Source organism: Drosophila ananassae, chromosome 2L (genome assembly GCF_017639315.1).
Source record: "Drosophila ananassae strain 14024-0371.13 chromosome 2L, ASM1763931v2, whole genome shotgun sequence".
Lineage (NCBI taxonomy): Eukaryota > Metazoa > Arthropoda > Insecta > Diptera > Drosophilidae > Drosophila > Drosophila ananassae.
Window position 1 is genome coordinate 15,890,097 of NC_057927.1, and position 19,816 is coordinate 15,909,912.

Genomic DNA, 19,816 nt, shown 5'->3' on the forward strand with positions numbered 1-19,816 from the left:
AAAGCCAAGCATTAAAATACAACAATTGATATTAACTTATCTATAACTAAAAGCGAATAATTCAATTAGAAGGACAGCAGCAGTGACAAAGACATTCATTCGATATATTCCCAGTTTTACATTTCAAATAAAAATGTTGCATGTTTCTTGTCTATTATATTTAAGGGCTTTTGTTTTTGTTTTTGTTTCGCTTTTTCTCTATTTTTTTCATACATGCGTTAAATGTTAAATACTTTATGCTTATGTATCAAGGATTTCTACTACCGCGTTCTTATTTATTTTTATTTATTTTTTTTGTTTAATCTGTGGTTGCTTCTCGTGCGTGGTGTTGTTTCGCATTCAGAAGTTGTTGTTGCCATTGCTGAGCAGATTGGAGGCGGCCGCCCCCAGAGCAGCAGCCGCTATGGAAGCGGCTGAGGAGCTGCCAGATCCGTTGGAGGCCGCAGCCGCCACCACAGCTGCCACAGCGGCTGCTACCGTGCTGAGATGCTGCTGCTGCTGTTGCTGGTGATGTTGTTATGGCATGAAATAGTCCGGATGATCTGTGTCTTTCTCGAACCGCTTGGCCTCCTCGTGCATACTCTCCTTGATCTTCAGAATGGCCGCCGATTCCGTTTGATCGTTCTCGCCGGGTCCGCCGAATCCGCCTAGGTTGTAGTCGCCCATGCCACTGCCGGAATCTTCGCGCGGCGTTCCTGGTCCTCCGTTAGCTGGTGAGTTCTTCATGCCGTCCAAGCCGGTGCCGTCTGGTCCGCCTCCGCCGTTAAGTACGGGCCCCATCGAATTGGGCCCACCACCCATAGGACCCATGCCGCCAGGCCCTCCTCCGCCGCCGCCACCGTCGGGCCCACCGCCCATCGGGAACTCGGGCTTCATCAAAGCATACATGCTGTCACCAGGCCCGCCGACTGGTCCTCCTTGCGTGTTATCTTGCGGCGACGGCATAATAGGCGTTCCCGGTCCCGGCGGTCCATTTGATCCGGGACCTGGTCCATAGTTTCCTGGTGATGACGATGAATAGGCATTCAGAGGCGCCGATGCATTCGGTTGCCATTGTGGTGGTCTGCCGCCCGCTCCTCCCATTCCCATTGGGGGCATTCCGCCGGGTCCTGGTGCCGGACCTCGCATTCCGCCCGGTCCGCCATAGCCCATCGGTCCCATGCCGCCGGGACCTCGAGGCGGATTCATGCGGGGATTCATTGGACCCATGCCTCCACCGGGCCGTGTGGGGTCCATACTGTTAGGCATCATGGGCTGGCCAGGTGGCCCGTTAAACTCATTGCCCATGCCCTGCATACGGACGCCGGGCCGAGGACCACCGGGATACCGTGGTCCGCCCATGAACGGCGGCTGGCCGGGCATCATCTGTGACGGCGGCGGCTGTGGGCTGGAGGCGTGCGTGGGGGGTGATGGCCTCATTGTCGAGTTGGGAAAGAAGCCGGGACCCATCGGTCCACCTGGCCCCATTGGTCCGCCATCGCCACCGGGCGGCATCTGGCCGAGGGGACTGGGAGCTGGTCCGCCGGCATTGTGTGGGCCACCGGGTCCGATGCCATTAACACCGTATCCCGAGCTGACGAATCCGTAGTCATGGAAGGCCTTGGCCTCCGAGCTGTGATCGCACTGATCCCGGCGTTCGGGCGCCGCACAGTACAGGTCCCAGAAGACGCACCACCAAGTATGCAGGAATCCTGGTGGTTCGCCGAGCGTTATGTTCTTCTCCCACCGGATCTCCGAGAGGAATGTCTGTGCCGCCTTCTGGGCGCCGACGTGGAGCAGATACTCGTAGACATATAGCGCCAGTTTTTCACGGGCCTGGGCATCCGATGGCACCGCCGATGTCTTTGACTTGCCGTACATTTTGTGATGTTGCTGATGATGATGTTGTTATTGTTATTGGGGTATTGCTGGTGGTCGCTGGGTAAGGTGGTTTTGGTTTTGGTTCGGGCTGTTTTCTCCACTTCTTCTTTCCGCTGGTAGTTTGTTCACTTTTCGTCTACCAACTTCCACCTTATTTAAATTTATACTTTTATGTACTTTTCGAGGCTCTTGCTTTTTCCTCCTCTTCTTGTGCTGCTGCTGCTGCTGCTGTTACTTCTGCTTCTTCTTCTACTGGTGCTGGTGCTGTGCTGCTGCTGCTGCTTCTGCTGTTGTTGTTGTTTTTTTTTTAATTGGCCGCGCTTTGGGCTCACGCAGCCGTTCTCCGCCGCTCTATTACTTCCACCATTTTTAATATACAATTTTACTTTTTGGCTTTTGCGATTGGAGTTTAAAACACACTCGGTGCTTTTACTTTTGTATTTTTACAATAAACTTTTTAGCGCGCTCTCGTCGTGTGTCGCCACTTCTTCGTTTTACCGTTTATTTTTTTTTCAGGTATTTTTTGCCTGATTGTTGCTGCTTCTTCTTGCACAACCACTAAAAACAGAAAAAAGCAAATGGGGAGAGAGAAAAAGAGCGTGAGTGAGAGAGAGAGCGACTTTTGTGTGTATGTGTGTTGCAAATTTTCGTGTGCTTGTGTGGCGTGCGTGAGTGTACTTGCGTGAGTGCGAGAGAGGAGCGCGCGCATTGTCGACAAAACGGCAAACGGCACAAGTGCCACACTGCCTGCCAAAACAAACACTCCACCCTAAACCTAATACTAATAATTAACTAATTTATCAAAAAACCGTCTAATATCCGAGGATTGACTTTATTAAATCCCAATTCTAAATCATTCAGCACCCTCCTATAAAGATTTTAATGAAAACATTGTAATCGATATATATCGATTATTTTACCATAAGCCATCGATGAATATTTGAATAAAGCTCATCTTTAACCCTTATTTGAATAAAATATTTCAATTGCAAACTTTTAAGGGCCAATGTGATCACAGACTTTTGGAGGTGACTTTTGGTGCGTCGCTCGTTCCGCCAGGTGAGAAGTTTGTGAGTGATGCTCTTGGCCTCTCGGCCCGGTAGGTTGGTAGAAGCAAGAGGCCAGGCCAGCAGGCAGAGTAATCTGTCCGCCCGTCAGTTGACTGCTTATGTGGCTACCGCTCCGCTGTCAAATGGCTATTCAAATCAAAATCTGTCTATGGAATTTACGGCGGGGCCCTAGTTATTGGCAGAACTGTTTGCTCGGGGAGCGAATGTTGGCAGAGCAAATGACAACAGCTCGTAGAGACAGGCGCGTGGCGATAAGGCCAATTGGCTCTACGGACAGGTGCATCAGTAACTAGGCACTATCCAGAGTTACGAAAAACTGTACAAAACTTGGATTGTTATATTATCTTAACCCTAAAATTGTCTTTTAAAAAACTTAGAAGAAATCGATGATTAATCTTTGGATCATTTTTCCTTTTAGATTTTAATAGATTATCTTATTGGCAAAAAATAAGGATCTTCTCCAGAAAATACTCTTTAGTCGTACTAATTTTGTAAGCTAGTGTAATGGATCGAAACCACATTTGTTTTCGAGACGAATGGAACGAAACTATTGTATATTGTTAGCTGTTATCATTCCTACTAGGTGTTATCTGGGTCTATTATGAAACTTTTATGAAGCTAAAGAACTATCCAGTTTGGATACAGAGACACTCTCTGCGGCTTTGGCCGACTGGCCGATGATGGCTGGTAATCTACTGGAGGTTTAAGCCGAGTTCACAGGTCTCTAAAATCAACAACAAGAGTCGGATGGGTTCTGATACATAAACTTGCACCAACAACTACAAAATACCGGTCCATCGCTCTCTTTTCTTCCACACTTCTACGCCGCTGCGGCTGATGTTGGTCGCTGCCTCTGCTGGCGTCGCTGTCGACGTAATTCTTCTCAGAACAGTAGTGGGATCAAAAAAAAAAAAAAAACAACAAAAATCTACATTACTACCGATATTTCTCCATTGTTGTTGTCGATTCTAGTGAAGACGTCATCAAATTGGGTACGCGGGTTTTTCTCTCGCACGTTCTACTTTTTGCCACACACACTGCCACTGCCATACACCTTCACAGATGGTTGTTTGTTGTTTTTTTTTATTGGATATTTATCTTATTCTCGTTGTTGTTGTTGCATACGAACCTTTTTTTTTAATGTTTCTTTCGGACTAATACTTTTAGCGAATAATAATATATTATTTGTTCGAATGTGTCGTAGTCGTGTGTTGTTGATTGCAATTTTATCACAAAATCAACAAGAAACACAAACAGACACAAAAGTTGGAGAGGCTGCTGCTGCTGCCTGCCAGCCTGCCTGCTGCTTTCGGTTGCTGAGAGGACACGGCGAAAGAGCGGCCGCGCGGGAGAAAGAGAGCTTGAGAGGGGGAGGAACGTTGGCGATAGCGAGAATACGGAATTTTATTACAATCTCATTGATTTTTCGTATTTGCGGCTCCCCGGCTCTTCACATGTTTTGCGCGCATACATATAATTATTTATTATTAAACCGCGCGCTATTTTACTTCGTTTTTCGCTTTTTGCACCAATTCTCTTGGGTCGCGTTGTGTTCGAGCGATCGTGTGATATTTGTGTGATCCGGTGTGTATATGTATATGGTTCGAGTGTGTTTTTAATTTCTTTTCTAAACACACTTTTTTTTTGCCCTGCTGTTGCTGTTGTTGGTGTAATTTTTGCAAGTTTTTTCTTCACACGCCTTTCATTCGGCAATCGCTTTTACTGCCTGTTCGGCTGCTTGTGCTTCTTCTTCCACTAAAAATCGGCTCTTTTTTGCCTGTACGAAATTTTCACATCGAGTTAGTGCGTTGAAATGCATTTTAAACGGCTGTCATTTCAAAAGCAAACACACCATCTACATATTCACTTTGATTTTAATTATTTATTAATTCGATTAATTCGTTTTTACACAGCAAATAATTCGTATAAATATTTTTGCTGCTACAAGTTGCGTCGTCGTAGGGGTGGAGAAAACATCGGTATTTGATATCGATGTTCGGCCAGGGCCACATCGATATATCATAATTAAGTGTTACCAGAGGATTGTACTTTTATTGGTTGGCCACGCTAGCCTCTGACACTTTTTAAATTTAAGAACGGTTTTTAAAAATAATCTTTAATTTTCAGACCAGCGAATACTGAAGAGAAAATTTTGGCACTACTTTGCCCATCTGACAGTATTTTAACCCAAAGAAGGAACATTTTAAAGCCTTTTTATAATATAATTTATAATATAAAAACATATGTTAACATATTGTAAACTATAGGTATTTATTTAAAATGATATTGATTTGTAGAGAATTATTTTAAGTTATTAAAATATATGTATATATATGTATTTAAATTGGGAGTCATTGCGGTTTCCTCTGTTAAGATTAACAGAATACTCAAGGCGGGAGATTTGTTTTTTGTCTTTCGAAAAGCAGTTAACAGAACTCTAAATTTAGATTCTGTTTATTTGAAAGGCGTTCAATGCGCAGGATCCGTTGCTTGCCGCCAAATGAAAACATTTAGTGTCCTGTCGCATAAACATTCAGCTTAGTGCAACTGCAACTGTTCGCGGCAACTGAACACGTGCTACGAGTCCTAGAATCGCCTGTGAACAAAGCGTATCGCGTGCTTGTACTGAGACACAAATTGCACTCTAGTAGTTTGTTAATTTTGAAAATATCAAAATGATATTGGTGAGTTAACCATTCATATAAAAAAACATTGATTGGTTTTAACTATGGACAATTTTTTGTCTTATCCCGGATAAACAATTAAAAGTGTTTAAAAACAGAATTCAATAATTTTTGAATCTGAAAAATGCTAATGAATTCTTAAAAAAATCGTTGTTGGTAATCTAATAGTGTTATAGAGTATTTTAAATTACTAAACAAAGAGGAAATGAAGTTTAAAAGGACCATTGAGTATAACGTATCGTAAAAATAAATAACATTAAATCACCATTTATGGTACATTTATTTGTGATGTGAAAGTAGAGGACCTCCGCGTTGATTCTGCATGTGGCTTTTACAATAAACATTGGAAATATTGAGGCCTTCAGCCATTCTGCGCATTCAAATGGAACGCTTGCCCCCTTTTGGCTGCTCTCCTTTCAGCATCAGCATCCTCTTTGTGCCCCCCAGTGGGCAATCGTTTACCAAATGAATAATGTCGCTTTCGGGGACTATGCCTCAATTCCCCTTTGTCAATTTTTATTTGACACATTTTATTGGGCCAATCGCTTCAACCGGTAATCCTTTTGCATTTCTAATTCTGTCAAAATCGAGGGCGACACATTTCGCCCGTAGCTCAGGTCCCAGGGGTAACATTTTTTCCGTCGCACTCTAAATTGGAATCGAAATCAGATTTTGTGCTGATGCTGATTGCACGGCACTTTTGTCTATGGGATGTCTGTCACAGCTCTGTTGACTTTTGTTGGCAAACATTAGTTTTTCGCCTATGTTAGCGCAATTTCCAGCCAAACAAACACCCATTCGGGCGGGCAACCCCACCACTCTAAACACATTCAATTAGAAACATTGAATTGCATTGCTTTCAAGGACTAGGGGTATGCAGCTGTTGCCATGAAAGTGGGAAAGTTTGTCCCCCGTGGGGTCGCAAATCTGTATTAATTTACATGTAGTGACTGCAGCGTTAATCCGGCTGATACATAACTCTCAGTAATTGAATTAAGCTTAAATTAATGGAATTACCTTGTTATTTTTATTCGTCTGTTACTAATTGCTTGACATTTTAATTCCATTTGCAAATTAATAAAAAAGGGACTCGAGAAATGAATTTTTTGCTGGGTGAGTGGAGATATGATGCATAATTACTTACAGTGGAGCTCCTATAATTATACTTCACAAAATGTATGCTTAAAAGTAATTAAATTCAAGATTTGAATACTATTAAAACCCTTTGTTATTTAAAACGAAATTGATCCAGAATCCAATTTGGTGTGCGTTCACGTTAGTATTTTTTCGACGGCTTAAGCGGGGAAGTGAATCAATTATGGAGGGAATAACAATGTTACCTCTCCTGCTGCCTGTTACTTTTTATCCTTTATCCTTGTACCGCCTGTATCGTTTTGCGGAGCAGCTGCAGCTGGATTTTGGCATCGCACTGACGCAAGCATATTTCAGTGGATTGGGTTGCTGAAGAAAGCGGGTTGAAGATATGGGCTCTGCGGTTGTTGCCAGTCAGGATTTATGAAGCACCGCATACTCCGATGGCAGGCGTTTCCGTTTCCGTTTCCGTTTTTGCCGCTTCCGCTTCAGTCATCTTGTAAGAGAGAGTTCGAGCTCAGTGCAGTCACTATTTTCAGGTTGCTGCACTTGTAATTCAATTGCCTTGAAAAACGGAAAGCTCTTAAACGATGATTTACAATTGGTGCCTTTCAAAATTTAAGTTCTTACTATTACAGACCAAAAAAGTATGCTATTTTTTTTTTATTTCCCAATATCCCAGTTTTAAGATACCTTTGGGGACACACCGCTCGAAAAGCGCACCATCCATATATTTTGTATAGCCTAATTAAAGCGTTCTCACCACAGTTAATTAACTTAATTTTGATTAACGCGCCGAAATTACATTTAAATATTTCATTAGCCACAGGAAGCTCGGCAAACTTTTCACACGCACAAATACCAAACGTGCAAAGGCACACACACACACACACACTCACACACACAAATATGCGTTTTTTGGCTCCACTCATTTATTCACACATTCACACTTCGTCCACCGCAACTGAATGTCCACGGTTGAATATAAAAATAAGTGTGGCATGGCCGAGGAAGAATGGAGGATGAGAAGCGGAACAGGAATGGGGAAATCAGCATACATTTTTGCAATTTTCATAAACGCATGAACATGGAAAACGAAAAAGTTTCGTTTCTGCCGACCAGACCTAAATATAGTTTAAAACAATGATGGCACCTTCCCCACGAGACTCTTGTGTCCAGGTCCTTTCGCAGCAGCAGCGGAGAGAAGCTCCAAGCCAAATTGGAAGCCAGAAGCCAGAGTGTAAACACAGGGAAATACCAGATGAATGGAAACAGGGCCAGTGAGAAGCATGAAGAGAAACCAGAACGAAGCAGCCAAGTGTGAAACGCAACCTGCGGATGGGGAAATGGGAAAATGCGTCGTACAGTGAAGGGCATACATGTAAAGGGATGGAGGACTCGGTAGCGAATGGTTATACAATAATGATGATGTGAAATGGAAACCCTTCGTCGAAAACGTTTAGCATTTCAGGCGCAAGTAGGTCATTAGGCACAAGTCTTTAAAGTCTTCATTTCATAGAATGTTCAAAATGCTACTAACTATATCCTAAACGGACTTTAAATACTGGTAGTATTTAAAAATCATGATCCTTATTTTGAGAAAATGTAACAAATAAGAACAACGTAACCAGAAAAGTTCTAAAAACATGAAGGCTGCGCGAAAGTACCGACAAATGGCTCTGCCTTTTGGTGATTTTGGTCTCCTTGGTCCTTGAAAATCCTCGCATTTCGTATTCCCACTGTGTACCCTCCGCCATTTCTACTGGGCTACTGCGGCCAGTTGTTTGGCGGTCATGCATGCATCCTGCGCTTCATTTAAACGTTATTTAGAGTTTCTGCTGATGACATCACACAGGGATATGGTCGGCAGGCCCAAAAGGGAAACGATGTGCGTGTGCAAGGATTATATTCGGTTGAGTGCGTATCGAAGTCAGACCTCGTCCTGCTGAGGGCCAAATTGTGTTCTGGCAGACGGTGACAACCAAAACGAAAACATTGCGAATGTAAACATCGGGTACGGGCTGGCCGGATGCGGAGGACATGCAGGCTACGTGCAGCTTGCAACAATAGCATTAAGCTCGCTGCAACTGCAGGCACAATCAGCGAAATCTCATTTACAAAAAAAAAAAAAAAGAATACCGCATTTTGTCGTATGCAAAATAACAGGGCCGAGTTGGCAAAAGTTCCAGAGACCGGAGTAGGCAGCTCCCTAGGCTTATTCCATGGCCCCAACCGAGCAGCACGGATCCAATTTAGTTGCTACTTTGTCGGGGGTATTACAACTTTGCTATGCAGTGCAACATCCCTACGTAGCTATTCTGCCACAGGTCCTTGATTAGTTGAACTCTAACAATGGTAGAATTTAAGGTAGATGTAATTTGGTTTTAAAATCTTTTTAAAGTTTAATAAGAATCACAGAATCCTAACACGTCCCGTTTATCCTAACTATTTTTTGTTTCTTTTAAAGTTACAGGATAAAAGAATTAAACGGAAAGGGAAAAGTTTATGCAACGGAAAGTGTGCCTGGAATGGTTATTTGCTGTTGCACTTAATGCATTTGAATTGTTATAATTTGCATGGTAATTCTCGCTTTGGCTCCAAAATGAAATTAGTGAGAATATTTTAATTGCTGGCGGGATCGCCGGAATTATGCAAATGTGGCAGGAAAATGCTGTTGGAAAATATGAAAATTTTGAAGCGGCAGCTTGGCTTTTTGTTTGTCTAAACTGAGAATGGGTTTCTGTGCGAAGCGGCTTAGGATGAGTTAAATATAGGTCCTTTGGCTTTGGCTTTGCCTTTCGTCCTAGTCCACATCCGTCAGCTAAGCTTCTTTTGCTCGCTTTTGGCCTGTCGCTAGCTCCCCCGGGAGCCTTAATTAATTTTTAAGACATATTTTAGAAGCCCCCGGGGAGCTGGAGGGGAGACAACATAAAGCTTGCGAGTGACAGCTCAAGCGGAGTTGCGCATACGCCGTGTTGTCTGCAGCCACATCTGAGGCAGTTCCGCTGCAGCTCCGGTCTCTACGGTCTCTCCGCACTGACAGTGATTAATTTTCCTGTGTTTGCTGCACTTCAGGATAAATTACAAGCTGTGGCCGTCAACATCCCACTAGACAAATAACAGCCCTAGCTCTAGTCCTTCGGAAACTTCTACGGAATTCAATCACCTCAGAAGTCACTTTCTGAAATTGGCCAACAAATTTGGCCCACTCTGTTGATCTTGGCTAATGCTCAAAGCCACGGCCAGGGGCACTCGTCTAAACAATTGGCCAAAAGTTTCGTTTCGGTTAAAGTGTTTGACGTGTCCTGGTAACCCTTTGGCGTATATACATAGGGATATATGCATATGTTAGATGCGAAATGTGCACAAAAGTTTCCAGTGAGTGGGTGGAAGGTAAGGTCCTTGAGAGCGGGGAGATGTAAACTTTAAACAGACAAAGTTGCTCTTCTTTTATGCGAACTTTGTTGACTTTTCAATTGATGTGCAACTTAATCCAGATGGGGCATTACTTTAATCCCTTTTATTCAACCTCCTGTGGTTTTGGTTTCCTTAATATGTTTCAACTAGTAATCGAGCTGGATTGCCAGCCGAACAGGAAAGTGGGACATTTAGTTTAAATACCCAGGAGTTCGTTTATACACTTTGAAATCAACAGATGCAGCTGGGAGTTCTTAAAGAAAAAGTTTGCAATGTGACATTCGATATAAAAGAAAAGCACGTTGGTGTAGATTTTGTAATTCTTTATTATTAAACTTTCTAGCTGTAGATTTTATGTACCTTTAAGTAACCAACTTTTTCAACCTAGTCCTGATTGCGTCTCGAAGTCCTGCAGTTATATACTTCTTCAAATAATTGAATCAGCTTGCATTTAAGTTCTCCCCGGAGCTAAGACTTTTTAATCCTGCAATGCAGCAACATCCGCTTAAATGGCAGCTTCCAAATCATTCTCCGCTGGCATCCATCAAATGGAAACTGGGACGAGAACGGAGCCGAGGGGATTCGAAAGCGGACAGAGCTTAGCTTCTCTCCATGCAGTCACTTAATAATTCATAAACATCAATCAGAGCTGGTCCCCCCCCCCCCCCCCCCCCCCCCCCCCGGCCTATCAGCAAAATGTGGGCCAAAATCTCACACCCCTTTGCTGTTAGTGCTTTTGGACCTGCATTAGTAAACATTTTGTTGTCAGCGCTCGTCATTTACTGTCATCAGTAGACGAGTCAACATAAGTCACCCACCAGGCGATGCACTTCAGGGGCGTTACCAAAGGGGGTCTAGTCTGTCTGCCACACAAAAAAGAACAAAAGATTTTAATGGCTTTTACGGGAATTAAAAGGCTGCAAGTTGGTTTTTGTGTTGGTTTAACTTTCTCCCCGCACACAAACACAAAACTTTACAATTGCGCATTCCACAGGACCTCCCAGGACCGAGCCCAGGATGGGGAAATGAACATTGAAAGGGAATGCAAATGAACATACTTGTATTTGCATTCCGTTGACATTCCGAATTAATGATGCAAAATGTTTGCAATACCAGGCCGTGCACTTTTATCGCTAAATAAATATCACGCATACGCACCGTATCGTATGCTTTCATTGTTCTTTTGCGGTTTCAAACAAATGACTACGAAATGGCATTGATAGATGAGAATTGGCTAAATTAAACATCCAGTATTGACCAAGTAAACATTTTAAATTAATATTTTACCGATTCTAATTATAAATAGCCATATTATATTGACTCTTATCTATAAATAAAAAAAACAGAAAAGTTTAAAAGCCGCTTTCAATTTTTCATCCTGGCTGAAATTAATCAAGCGAAAAGTTTATTTATCTGGGTGTTCTCTGAATCATCTGCATGCTGCTACTCCTCCCTTGCATTTCAATTTATTTATCTACCAGAGACGACTCATAAATCAGTACAAAGCCCCGTAATGCAATTGAAATCGATGTTCTCGCACAGCTGGCCCGGAACATATGTGTCATGATAAGGCTGGGGGTTGTGTAAGTTCTGATTGAATTTTCAGCTGCAGAATCCAGTGCCGGACTTAAGGCGCTGCCTTCTCCACAATGGCGATGACACGGGTATATTGCCTCGGGCACGTTTCACCCAATCACCCAATCACAATCTGAATCACGGCCTCCATCCCTGACCAGACAACAAATTTGCAGCCAGAATGCAGGCCCTGCTATTGTCCACATTCTCGTACATTTATGTATTATGTATCTCGCAGGACTATCAAGAAACTCATTGAGGCACAGACTGCAAACAAAATGACCAAACACGTTCGTATTTTCCCTCGTATATCCTCCTATCCCACTTACCTTTTCCCTTTGCTCTGTTGGCAGAAAAATGCAGGCTAAAATCATTTCAAATTATAAACACGATGCCGTTGAGGGTCCCTTTTGAGGCGGGGACAGTCGCTACGTGTCCTTGCTGTGATTTGAATACCCAGTGCCAGTGGGTCATATCCTTTATTTGAATTTAATATTGAATTATATTAAAATAACAAGAAATTCATCTGCTTTTGCTGTCTTTGCTTTTTATAGTCATATGAATGTTCTCCGAACTTTAATTTAATAAAATGTATGATTTAACTTTTTTAAAAACATGCTTTTTCTGGAGTTCTCCTGACTTGGATTTTTGTAATCTTATAAATAAATGATGTGAATTTCTAAGATTTGATTTTATGGTGTGGCTTTGTCGGGACTCTCATAATGTGACTACTTTTTTATGGTTTCTGCTTTTTGCAGGATCTCGTCCTGCAGCAGCTGCTGTGACAGTTTGTTCATTTTGCTTTTTGCTTTCTGCTTTTTGCTGTTTAGCGCTTTCGAGCGGACAAACTGAGTGTTGCATAGTTATAGCCTCTGTGTTCTAATTCTCCCTCAACTCCCCTATTTTTTTCACTTTTTTCTCCCCCTGGCTGGTCTTTTTTCGTTTTAAACTTTTGCAGTTATAATCTACTTATGAAGTAGGTAACAACGCTTTTTATTAAGTATGGACAGCGGGTAAAAAACGGAATGCAGACAATTTTTGAAGCTTTCGAAAGTTTTGAAAGCTTGTTAGTTAAGAGGAAAAGATATTATTTTGGAGTGATGAAAAAAAAAAACAGAAAACTATTTACAGTGTGGCACAACCAGTTGATCAAATAATAATTTGAAAAATAATTAAAGAAAAAAAATACATTTCATTTAAAGTTGATTTGTTTTGGCCAATTGAAAGTGGGTTTGGTAGGTGTAAGTTTTCCTGCCATTTGATTGCCATTTTCAGAACTACATTTCATGAAAAACAATCAAGTACTCAGCTTTCTTAAAGTCGGGTATTTATTTGCTTGTCTGGGCTATTTCTCTTGATTCTTTTGAATGACTTTGAATGGAAAATCTCCCTTGCAATCCTTGCAGGCAATTTACGGGATATTTTTTTGCATCAGAATGCAAGGCGGAGAATGCCCCCAACACTATTTCCAATATTTCGAATAGAAGGGCTCTTTCCCGGGCTCTTGCATTCACTTGGAGTTGGTGAAAATTTATTTGAATGGCCATTCTTGAGGCATCTTGAGTCCGGCTGAGAAAACAGCCAGAAAACAAGGCCAGGACATGGATATTCCCTGGTTTGTTTGGCCATCAGCTCAGCGTCCATTAGTGGCTGGCTGCTAATGGACGTTAATAAGGCGTTAAATTGCCTAATTGTCGGTTATTGCTCTCATAGCGATAAGGTTCCAAGGGGGAGCCATATTTTGCATGGTCATGTACTCGACTCGACTGCATCTTCAGAATTTATGCACTGAGAAAGATTCTACTAAGCCAGAAGCAACTGTAGAAGACAGAGGAAACTGTGGGCAAAATAAAAGCTATAAATTTGTTTAATGTAGTCTCTTAAAATGCTTTTCTTTTCTCTCCATGTAAATTCTTCGTAAAGGACTACAACTTGGCCGGGCTGCGTTATCCTTAAAGCCCAGTTAAGCCAGCTTTCTCTTGGCTTTCCTCTCCATCACCCTGTGTGGCGTGTTGCAGGGGCAAGCAAATTTCTGCTGCTCAAAATGCAATACAGGGAATGCAATATAAGCGATGCCAGAGCTTCTGAATGAAAACAGCCGATGGTGCACTTACGACACCATTGAAAAGCCCTAAAGTAAAGCCCCACAAATACTTATATTCTTGTATATATAGACTCTTTGCATAAATATACTTTCCAATGTGTAGGGTAGAACTAATACCACAACTAATTTAAACAAAGCCATTAAAATGATGCCTGCATTTAATTATTTTATGAATTTATGAGGCCAGTCTTCTCACGAAATATTTCTATGAAATATTTACCATTAAAGCTTTTAGAAATATTCAATTTAATAGCTTAAAGTTGCATTTTTCATGACCTTTAGAGAGAAATACAATTTATTTATATGCAATTGCAGGTAGCACCCATTCATAAAGAGCGCTTGAGTGCATTTCCAGCCTGTCAGAGCCTGCTTTAAGGATTTTTCATGTTTCAGTTTTTGGGTGTTATTTTTGTTTTCTGTTTTTTTTTCGAAAAACATTTCAGTTTCATTTTTATTTTTGTGGCAAACTGCCAAATTGTTTGGTGGGCGGACACTTCACAGCGGGCTGCAGAGTGGAGTGCTCAAAGCTCGGTTGAAATTTCTGGCGGTGCTCCCAATTCAAAAAAAGGGGGCGGTATAATGGGAAGCCGACTGGCCATGGGGTGGTAGAGGAGCGCCGACTTACGGCCATGGCCGTTGTGAGTTGTGACTGCAAATTGGCCTGTCGGTTGTGCGGTGCAATTAAATTTAATTTAGAAAACAGTCGCCCCGAACCGTTTTGCAGTTTTGCCTGACGAGCCGAATGCAATTAGCACCGATCCATTGTCCTTGTTGGTTTCGGTTTGGTGTCTTCTGGGAGCCAACTGGTAATGGGGGTAATGGGGACAACAAGTGAAAGGACAGCTTTTTAAACACTGAAAATAACAAGATCTAAAAATTTTACTAAAAATATAAACGTACTTTTCAAAAATGCTCTTCAAAGGTTATGCTTTTTTTTTTTCTATGATACTCCACATCAAAGGCCATGTTGAGCATCGGCTAACTTTGAGACCCCTTTGTTTGGACGCCTCTGCCTTTGGGCCATCGTCTGGTGTGCGTTTTGTTAGCCTAGTTGGTGCTTCTATTTTTGCATTCTCGGCGAGAACTTGAGCCAACAAAAGGTCCGAAAACGAGAACACCCATTCAACTTGCTGCTGTTGTTGTGGTTTCGGTCTGGCTGGGAAAATATAGAGATAGAAAATGGATACTCATACCCATCCACTCTCTACCCAAGTGTCCAAACTCGACCCCGGGGGATATGGTTTGGGTGCACAAATTTGGCAACGATTTTGACGACGAAGAGTCAAGAGTGGAGAGACACAATAATGCAAATGCGATTTAAGCCAAATGGGTCACCAATCGGATTTCAATTGGCCATATACCAAATGTCGAATTGATGATCAGAGTGAAAGGAGAAAGTACTTTTAAGCCCTGTAATGGAGGATTTACTTGAAAAATGACTAGCTTCAAGAAGAGGTACTTAAAACTGAAAAAAAGGCTTCTTTTAAGTGTAATTTAGATATCTCCCACATTATCGTAGCAACCTTCTTTCAAGGTAAATGTTTGCACTACCAATTGTAATCGTGACAACCCCTCATTATATTTTTTTATCAATTGAACTTCGAACCAGCCACAATTGAGGCAAAGATCCACCACAACCAATCCACTCAATCATCTAACAAGTGTCCACAAAGACCTGAAACTTTTCGCGTTTGTCTTTGCCGGCAGTCACGAACCAGGCTGAACTAAAGCGAACTAAACGCCTCGGAAACATCCGCCACCCGCTCTTAAAACCCCACGAAAGCCACTGTGAAAACTCAATTCAATTTCCTCTATGAAGACAGACTGACAGGGGGACAGACAGCTGCACATTTCCACTTGAGCACTTGCATTTATCGCCTGTCGAAGAGTGCAAGTTTTGTTGGTTTTGGCATAGTTGTGGGTGTTGTTTCTGCTGTTGCCACTGCTGCAGGTCCTGAGGAATGCCCCAAACCCATGGCCGACTTTTATCTGTCGATTTACACACCGAGAGCCGCACCTACGAACTGCCTCTGGTTTATAGCTCTGCCAGAGACTCATTTAAATAAGCTGTTTAAACGGATGCTGCGAAACTATAACCCCAGCCATTCAATGCACAACTGATACTGTGGCACAAAAGCTCAAAAAATTGTGAATAAAACATGCATTCGTCTTGCCTAGTTGCTTTTCTTATAAGAAGAGTATATTTAATCATTTATCTAATCATTTATTTGGCCTTCCATACATTTTTTAACACTTTCAAGGGGCCCAAAAGAACATTGAATAAAAATCTGAAAAATATTTCTTTCCTATATTTTGATGTATTTTAATTTGGGGAGAATCGATCTACAAATCGTTTAAGGTATTCCGCTTGAGAATCGGATGAAAATCAGCAAAGATATGGCCTTCGCTGGGGCTCATACTGTCCTTCCATGGAGTTTTCTAGATTTTGCAGGAGAGCCCCCATAAAATTTAAGAAAAAATCTCAAAAAAATAAAGTCCTCAGATTTTGATGCAGATTAATTGGGAATCGATCTACAAATCGTTTAAGGTATTCCGCTTGAGAATCGGATGAAAATCAGCAAAGATATGGCCCTTCGCTGGGGCTCATATTGTCCTTCCATGCAGTTTTCAAGACTTTGCAGGGGAGCCCCCATAAAATTTAAGAAAAAATCTCAAAAAAATAAAGTCCTCAGATTTTGATGCAGATTAATTGGGAATCGATCTACAAATCGTTTAAGGTATTCCGCTCGAGTATCGTATGCAAGTTTGGCACAGATATAGACACTGCTGTGGGCCATATTGGAAAATAGATTTAAAAATTGTTTAAAGTGCTCCCATAGAAAATATTTATAAGATTGGCCCACTGTTTTAAGCAGCGCCTTGGCGAACTTTAGCATGAGTTGGCCAAACACAAAGACAAGACCCGCAAGAAAGGACCACAAAAACTGCGAACTACAACAATGGCAACAGCCCTTAACTCAACCTCAATGAGCTGCTTCTGCTTCTGGCCGGCACGGTGGCGTATGAGTAACGTGCGGCTGGGGGCTGTTGTGGGCGAATTTATATAGCATAACTCCGGGGGCTACTTGTTGGATCTTCAAATATTTATGAAAAGTGAAGCAAGTTTTTCATCTGCAACCCTGCAGTGGCTTACTTTCCACTTGCTGGCACTGAGAGAATAAAGGAAGTTTAATATTTTGTTTAATATCTTTTTTTCTCCTAAATTATCGGTAGTTTTATTTTATAAATATTAATTTAAAAAATTGTCACCAACAAAAATTTTATTTTTATTTTCAATAATAAATGCAAATCTTATTTCATTACTTTTCTAAAAATATCCTCAGTACTTTTAAACTTATAGTCGCTTTCTGACCTGTTTCTTTTTTCGCAGAGGCACTCAAATCTGTGGATATTTATTTGGCGCCGTAAACTCTCCTTCCTGCTCGTCGTGTCTGGCCTGGTGCTGCTCGGCCTCTGGACCTGGGCCATTTTAATCGATACCACATATCCGCCGCCAACCTCCGCCATCTCCGCCGGCACTGAGCAGCAGCAGCAGCAGCAGGATACTGGATACCAGCAGGTTCACATCATTCAAAAGCTAATTGCCCAGGCCAATCGAGTCCTAAGGGCCGAGCGGCTGAAGGACAACGTAGCTGCCCAGCAGCTGGGAAACGTGCGTTTTCTGCGACCCACCCAGTCCAAGAAAGGTCCACTGCCGCTGTCCGAAAGCTACCTATTTGAGCAGGACCGGCTCAAGATCCTGGAGCATCAGCAACGTCAAAAGAACGCCAACGGGATGGAGGAACTTAATGCCATTAGCGAGGACGAACGAATGCTCACCTCGGCGGAGCGGCAGACCCAGTACGAGCACGAGCTCCAGCGAATGGGAGTGCCCGTAGTGGCCGGAATCGGTCCAAATGGACCACGTGCTCCAACCGAGCGTCTGGTTCATCTTGATCTTAAGGGTGCTCCGCCAAAACTTAGCTTCCTCAAGCAACTACTGCCCATGCTCCGAGCCCTGGGAGCCACTGGGCTGCTCATCGAGTACGAGGACATGTTTCCCTATTCGGGGGTACTCCAACCATTGGCCGCGCACAATGCCTACAAGGAGGACGAACTGAGGGTGAGTTCAGTAAACGCTTATCCTTAGAAGTTATTTTAAGTTCGGCTTTGCAGGACTTCCTTGAGACTGCCGCCGTCCATGGCTTAAGTGTTATGCCTCTCGTCCAGACTTTTGGACACATGGAGTTTGTTTTGAAGCTTTCCGGGTTCGAGCAACTCCGCGAACTGACAGAGAGTCCGCAGTCGATCTGCCCCAGCCAACCGCAGAGTATGGCACTGTTGGAGCAAATGCTTACCCAGGTGATTGAGTTTCACCTGCAGTGCCTGGGTCAATCGACCCCTTCGTCGGCAGCTCCACCCGCAGCACCCATCCGATTCACGCACATCCACATTGGCTGCGACGAGGTCCAGAGGATGGGCGAGTGCTCCGTCTGCCGCCAGAGGCTCCGCAGTGAACTGTTCCTCTCGCACGTGGTGAGTGTGGCGCATTTCATCCGTCGCCACTGGCCCCAGCTGGGCGTGGTGATCTGGGACGACCAGTTGAGATCGATGTCCCTCGGTGAGCTGAAGCACTCCCAGGTAGGCAGCTATGTAGAGCCGATGGTGTGGGTCTACGCCAGCGATATCTATCGCTTTATACCGCCCCAGTTGTGGGACACATACGCTAAGATCTTCCCCAGCGCCTGGACGGCGTCCGCCTTCAAGGGTGCTTTCGGAGAGAGCCTGATGGTGCCGCCGCTGCAACATCATCTGGAGAACAATATCCGCTGGCTGGCGGTGATCGCCAAGGAGGGTGGCCGGTTTGCAAAAGGATTGCGGGGAATAGCACTGACCGGATGGCAGCGGTATGATCACTTTGCCGTGCTCTGCGAACTCTTGCCCGTGGGTATTCCCAGCCTGATGACCTCGCTGTCCACAGTCTCCAAGGGTTATTTCAGCACAAATCCCAGGGATAACGAGCTTCTCAAGGTGCTTCAGTGCGTCTTCCAGCCCGATAGCCGACGTTCGGGTCGTCCGTGGCTGGAACTGCACCCCAACGCCCATCACAGCCAGCTGTTCTCGGCGTGCAGCTATCCCGGACACCTGGTCTTCAAGTATGCCCAGCGCTTGTTCGAAAAGCTGGCCGAGATCAAGCTCTATTTGCAGCAGACGAAGGAACAAAGTGCCTGGCTCTCTGATTACAATGTGCGGCATAACTTCAGCTCGCCGCTGAGGGTTCGGGAATTGACTGCCAGGTTGGAATCAAAAACATTTGATGATTATCTAGAAAATTATTTTCCTTATTATCCAGAACTCCAATGCTAATCGAGGAGCTACGCACTATGTCTCGGGAGGCTCAACAGCTGCTGTGGGAAGTCTATGATGAGCACACGGTGACCGAGTTTGTGGAGCAGCATATATACCCCACCATTGTGGCGCTCCAGGGGCAACTGGCCAGTGCGGAATCCCTTCTCCCGACACGCACCTGGCCCCAGAGACCTCTCCCCCTGGCCCTGAAGGTCCAGGAGGACATGGGACTGGTGACGGATAACCAACTGCACTGAACTGCCAATAATGTCGATAAAAACTTATCCATTTCAAGGATCTGATTTTCCAAGTGAGTTTAAAGCAGATATTTCTGAAATGCAAAACAAATAGAAGTAAAAATACTTAATATTTCAAAAATAAAACATCATACCTCTCTTTATTCATAATTACTTTATTTTAGTTCGATGGGATGTCATATTTTAAGGATGGAACTATTCGTACTCAATTAGTGATGGCGTTCGAAACGCCCCAGCCCAGCACACAAACATATGTATTATATAAGCTAATATTTAAATCATCATATTATCCATTTACATTACTAATAACGTTTACGATACATTTTTTGTAAGACGCGACTTATTTCTAAAAGCAAATGATTTTCTGATTGTAATCATTGTAAGTAAAATAAACGAAAATAAAGTCTT

General features: G+C 43.2%; 2 protein-coding genes across 2 annotated transcripts; one reads left to right on the forward strand and one right to left on the reverse strand.

The window, feature by feature from the left end:
* Nucleotides 1-136: 136 nt before the first annotated feature.
* LOC6499298 (single-stranded DNA-binding protein 2) lies at nt 137-4,943 on the reverse strand. The gene is made up of 2 exons (XM_001954882.4): nt 4,060-4,943; nt 137-2,418 (listed from the first exon to the last, which is right to left on the reverse strand). Exon 2 carries the CDS (start codon nt 1,858-1,860, stop codon nt 517-519), a length of 1,344 nt encoding a protein of 447 aa, XP_001954918.3. The 5' UTR covers nt 1,861-2,418; nt 4,060-4,943; the 3' UTR covers nt 137-516.
* Nucleotides 4,944-5,445: 502 nt separating this feature from the next.
* LOC6501284 (hexosaminidase D) lies at nt 5,446-19,742 on the forward strand. Its single transcript, XM_001954883.4, has 5 exons — nt 5,446-5,614; nt 17,194-17,925; nt 17,979-19,099; nt 19,156-19,461; nt 19,573-19,742. The coding sequence occupies exons 1-4, from the start codon at nt 5,606-5,608 to the stop codon at nt 19,406-19,408; spliced, it is 2,115 nt and encodes a 704-aa protein (XP_001954919.1). The 5' UTR covers nt 5,446-5,605; the 3' UTR covers nt 19,409-19,461; nt 19,573-19,742.
* Nucleotides 19,743-19,816: the final 74 nt, after the last annotated feature.

What these genes read in the sequence shown, in the direction of transcription:
- LOC6501284 (XM_001954883.4), top strand. An exon ending in ACAAGGAGGACGAACTGAGG is followed by an intron (nt 17,926 to 17,978) that starts GTGAGTTCAGTA and finishes TCGGCTTTGCAG; the next exon opens with GACTTCCTTGAGACTGCCGC. An exon ending in GTTCGGGAATTGACTGCCAG is followed by an intron (nt 19,100 to 19,155) that starts GTTGGAATCAAA and finishes CTTATTATCCAG; the next exon opens with AACTCCAATGCTAATCGAGG.
- LOC6499298 (XM_001954882.4), bottom strand. Translation starts at nt 1,860, where the DNA reads ATGTACGGCAAGTCAAAGACATCGGCGGTGCCATCGGATGCCCAGGCC.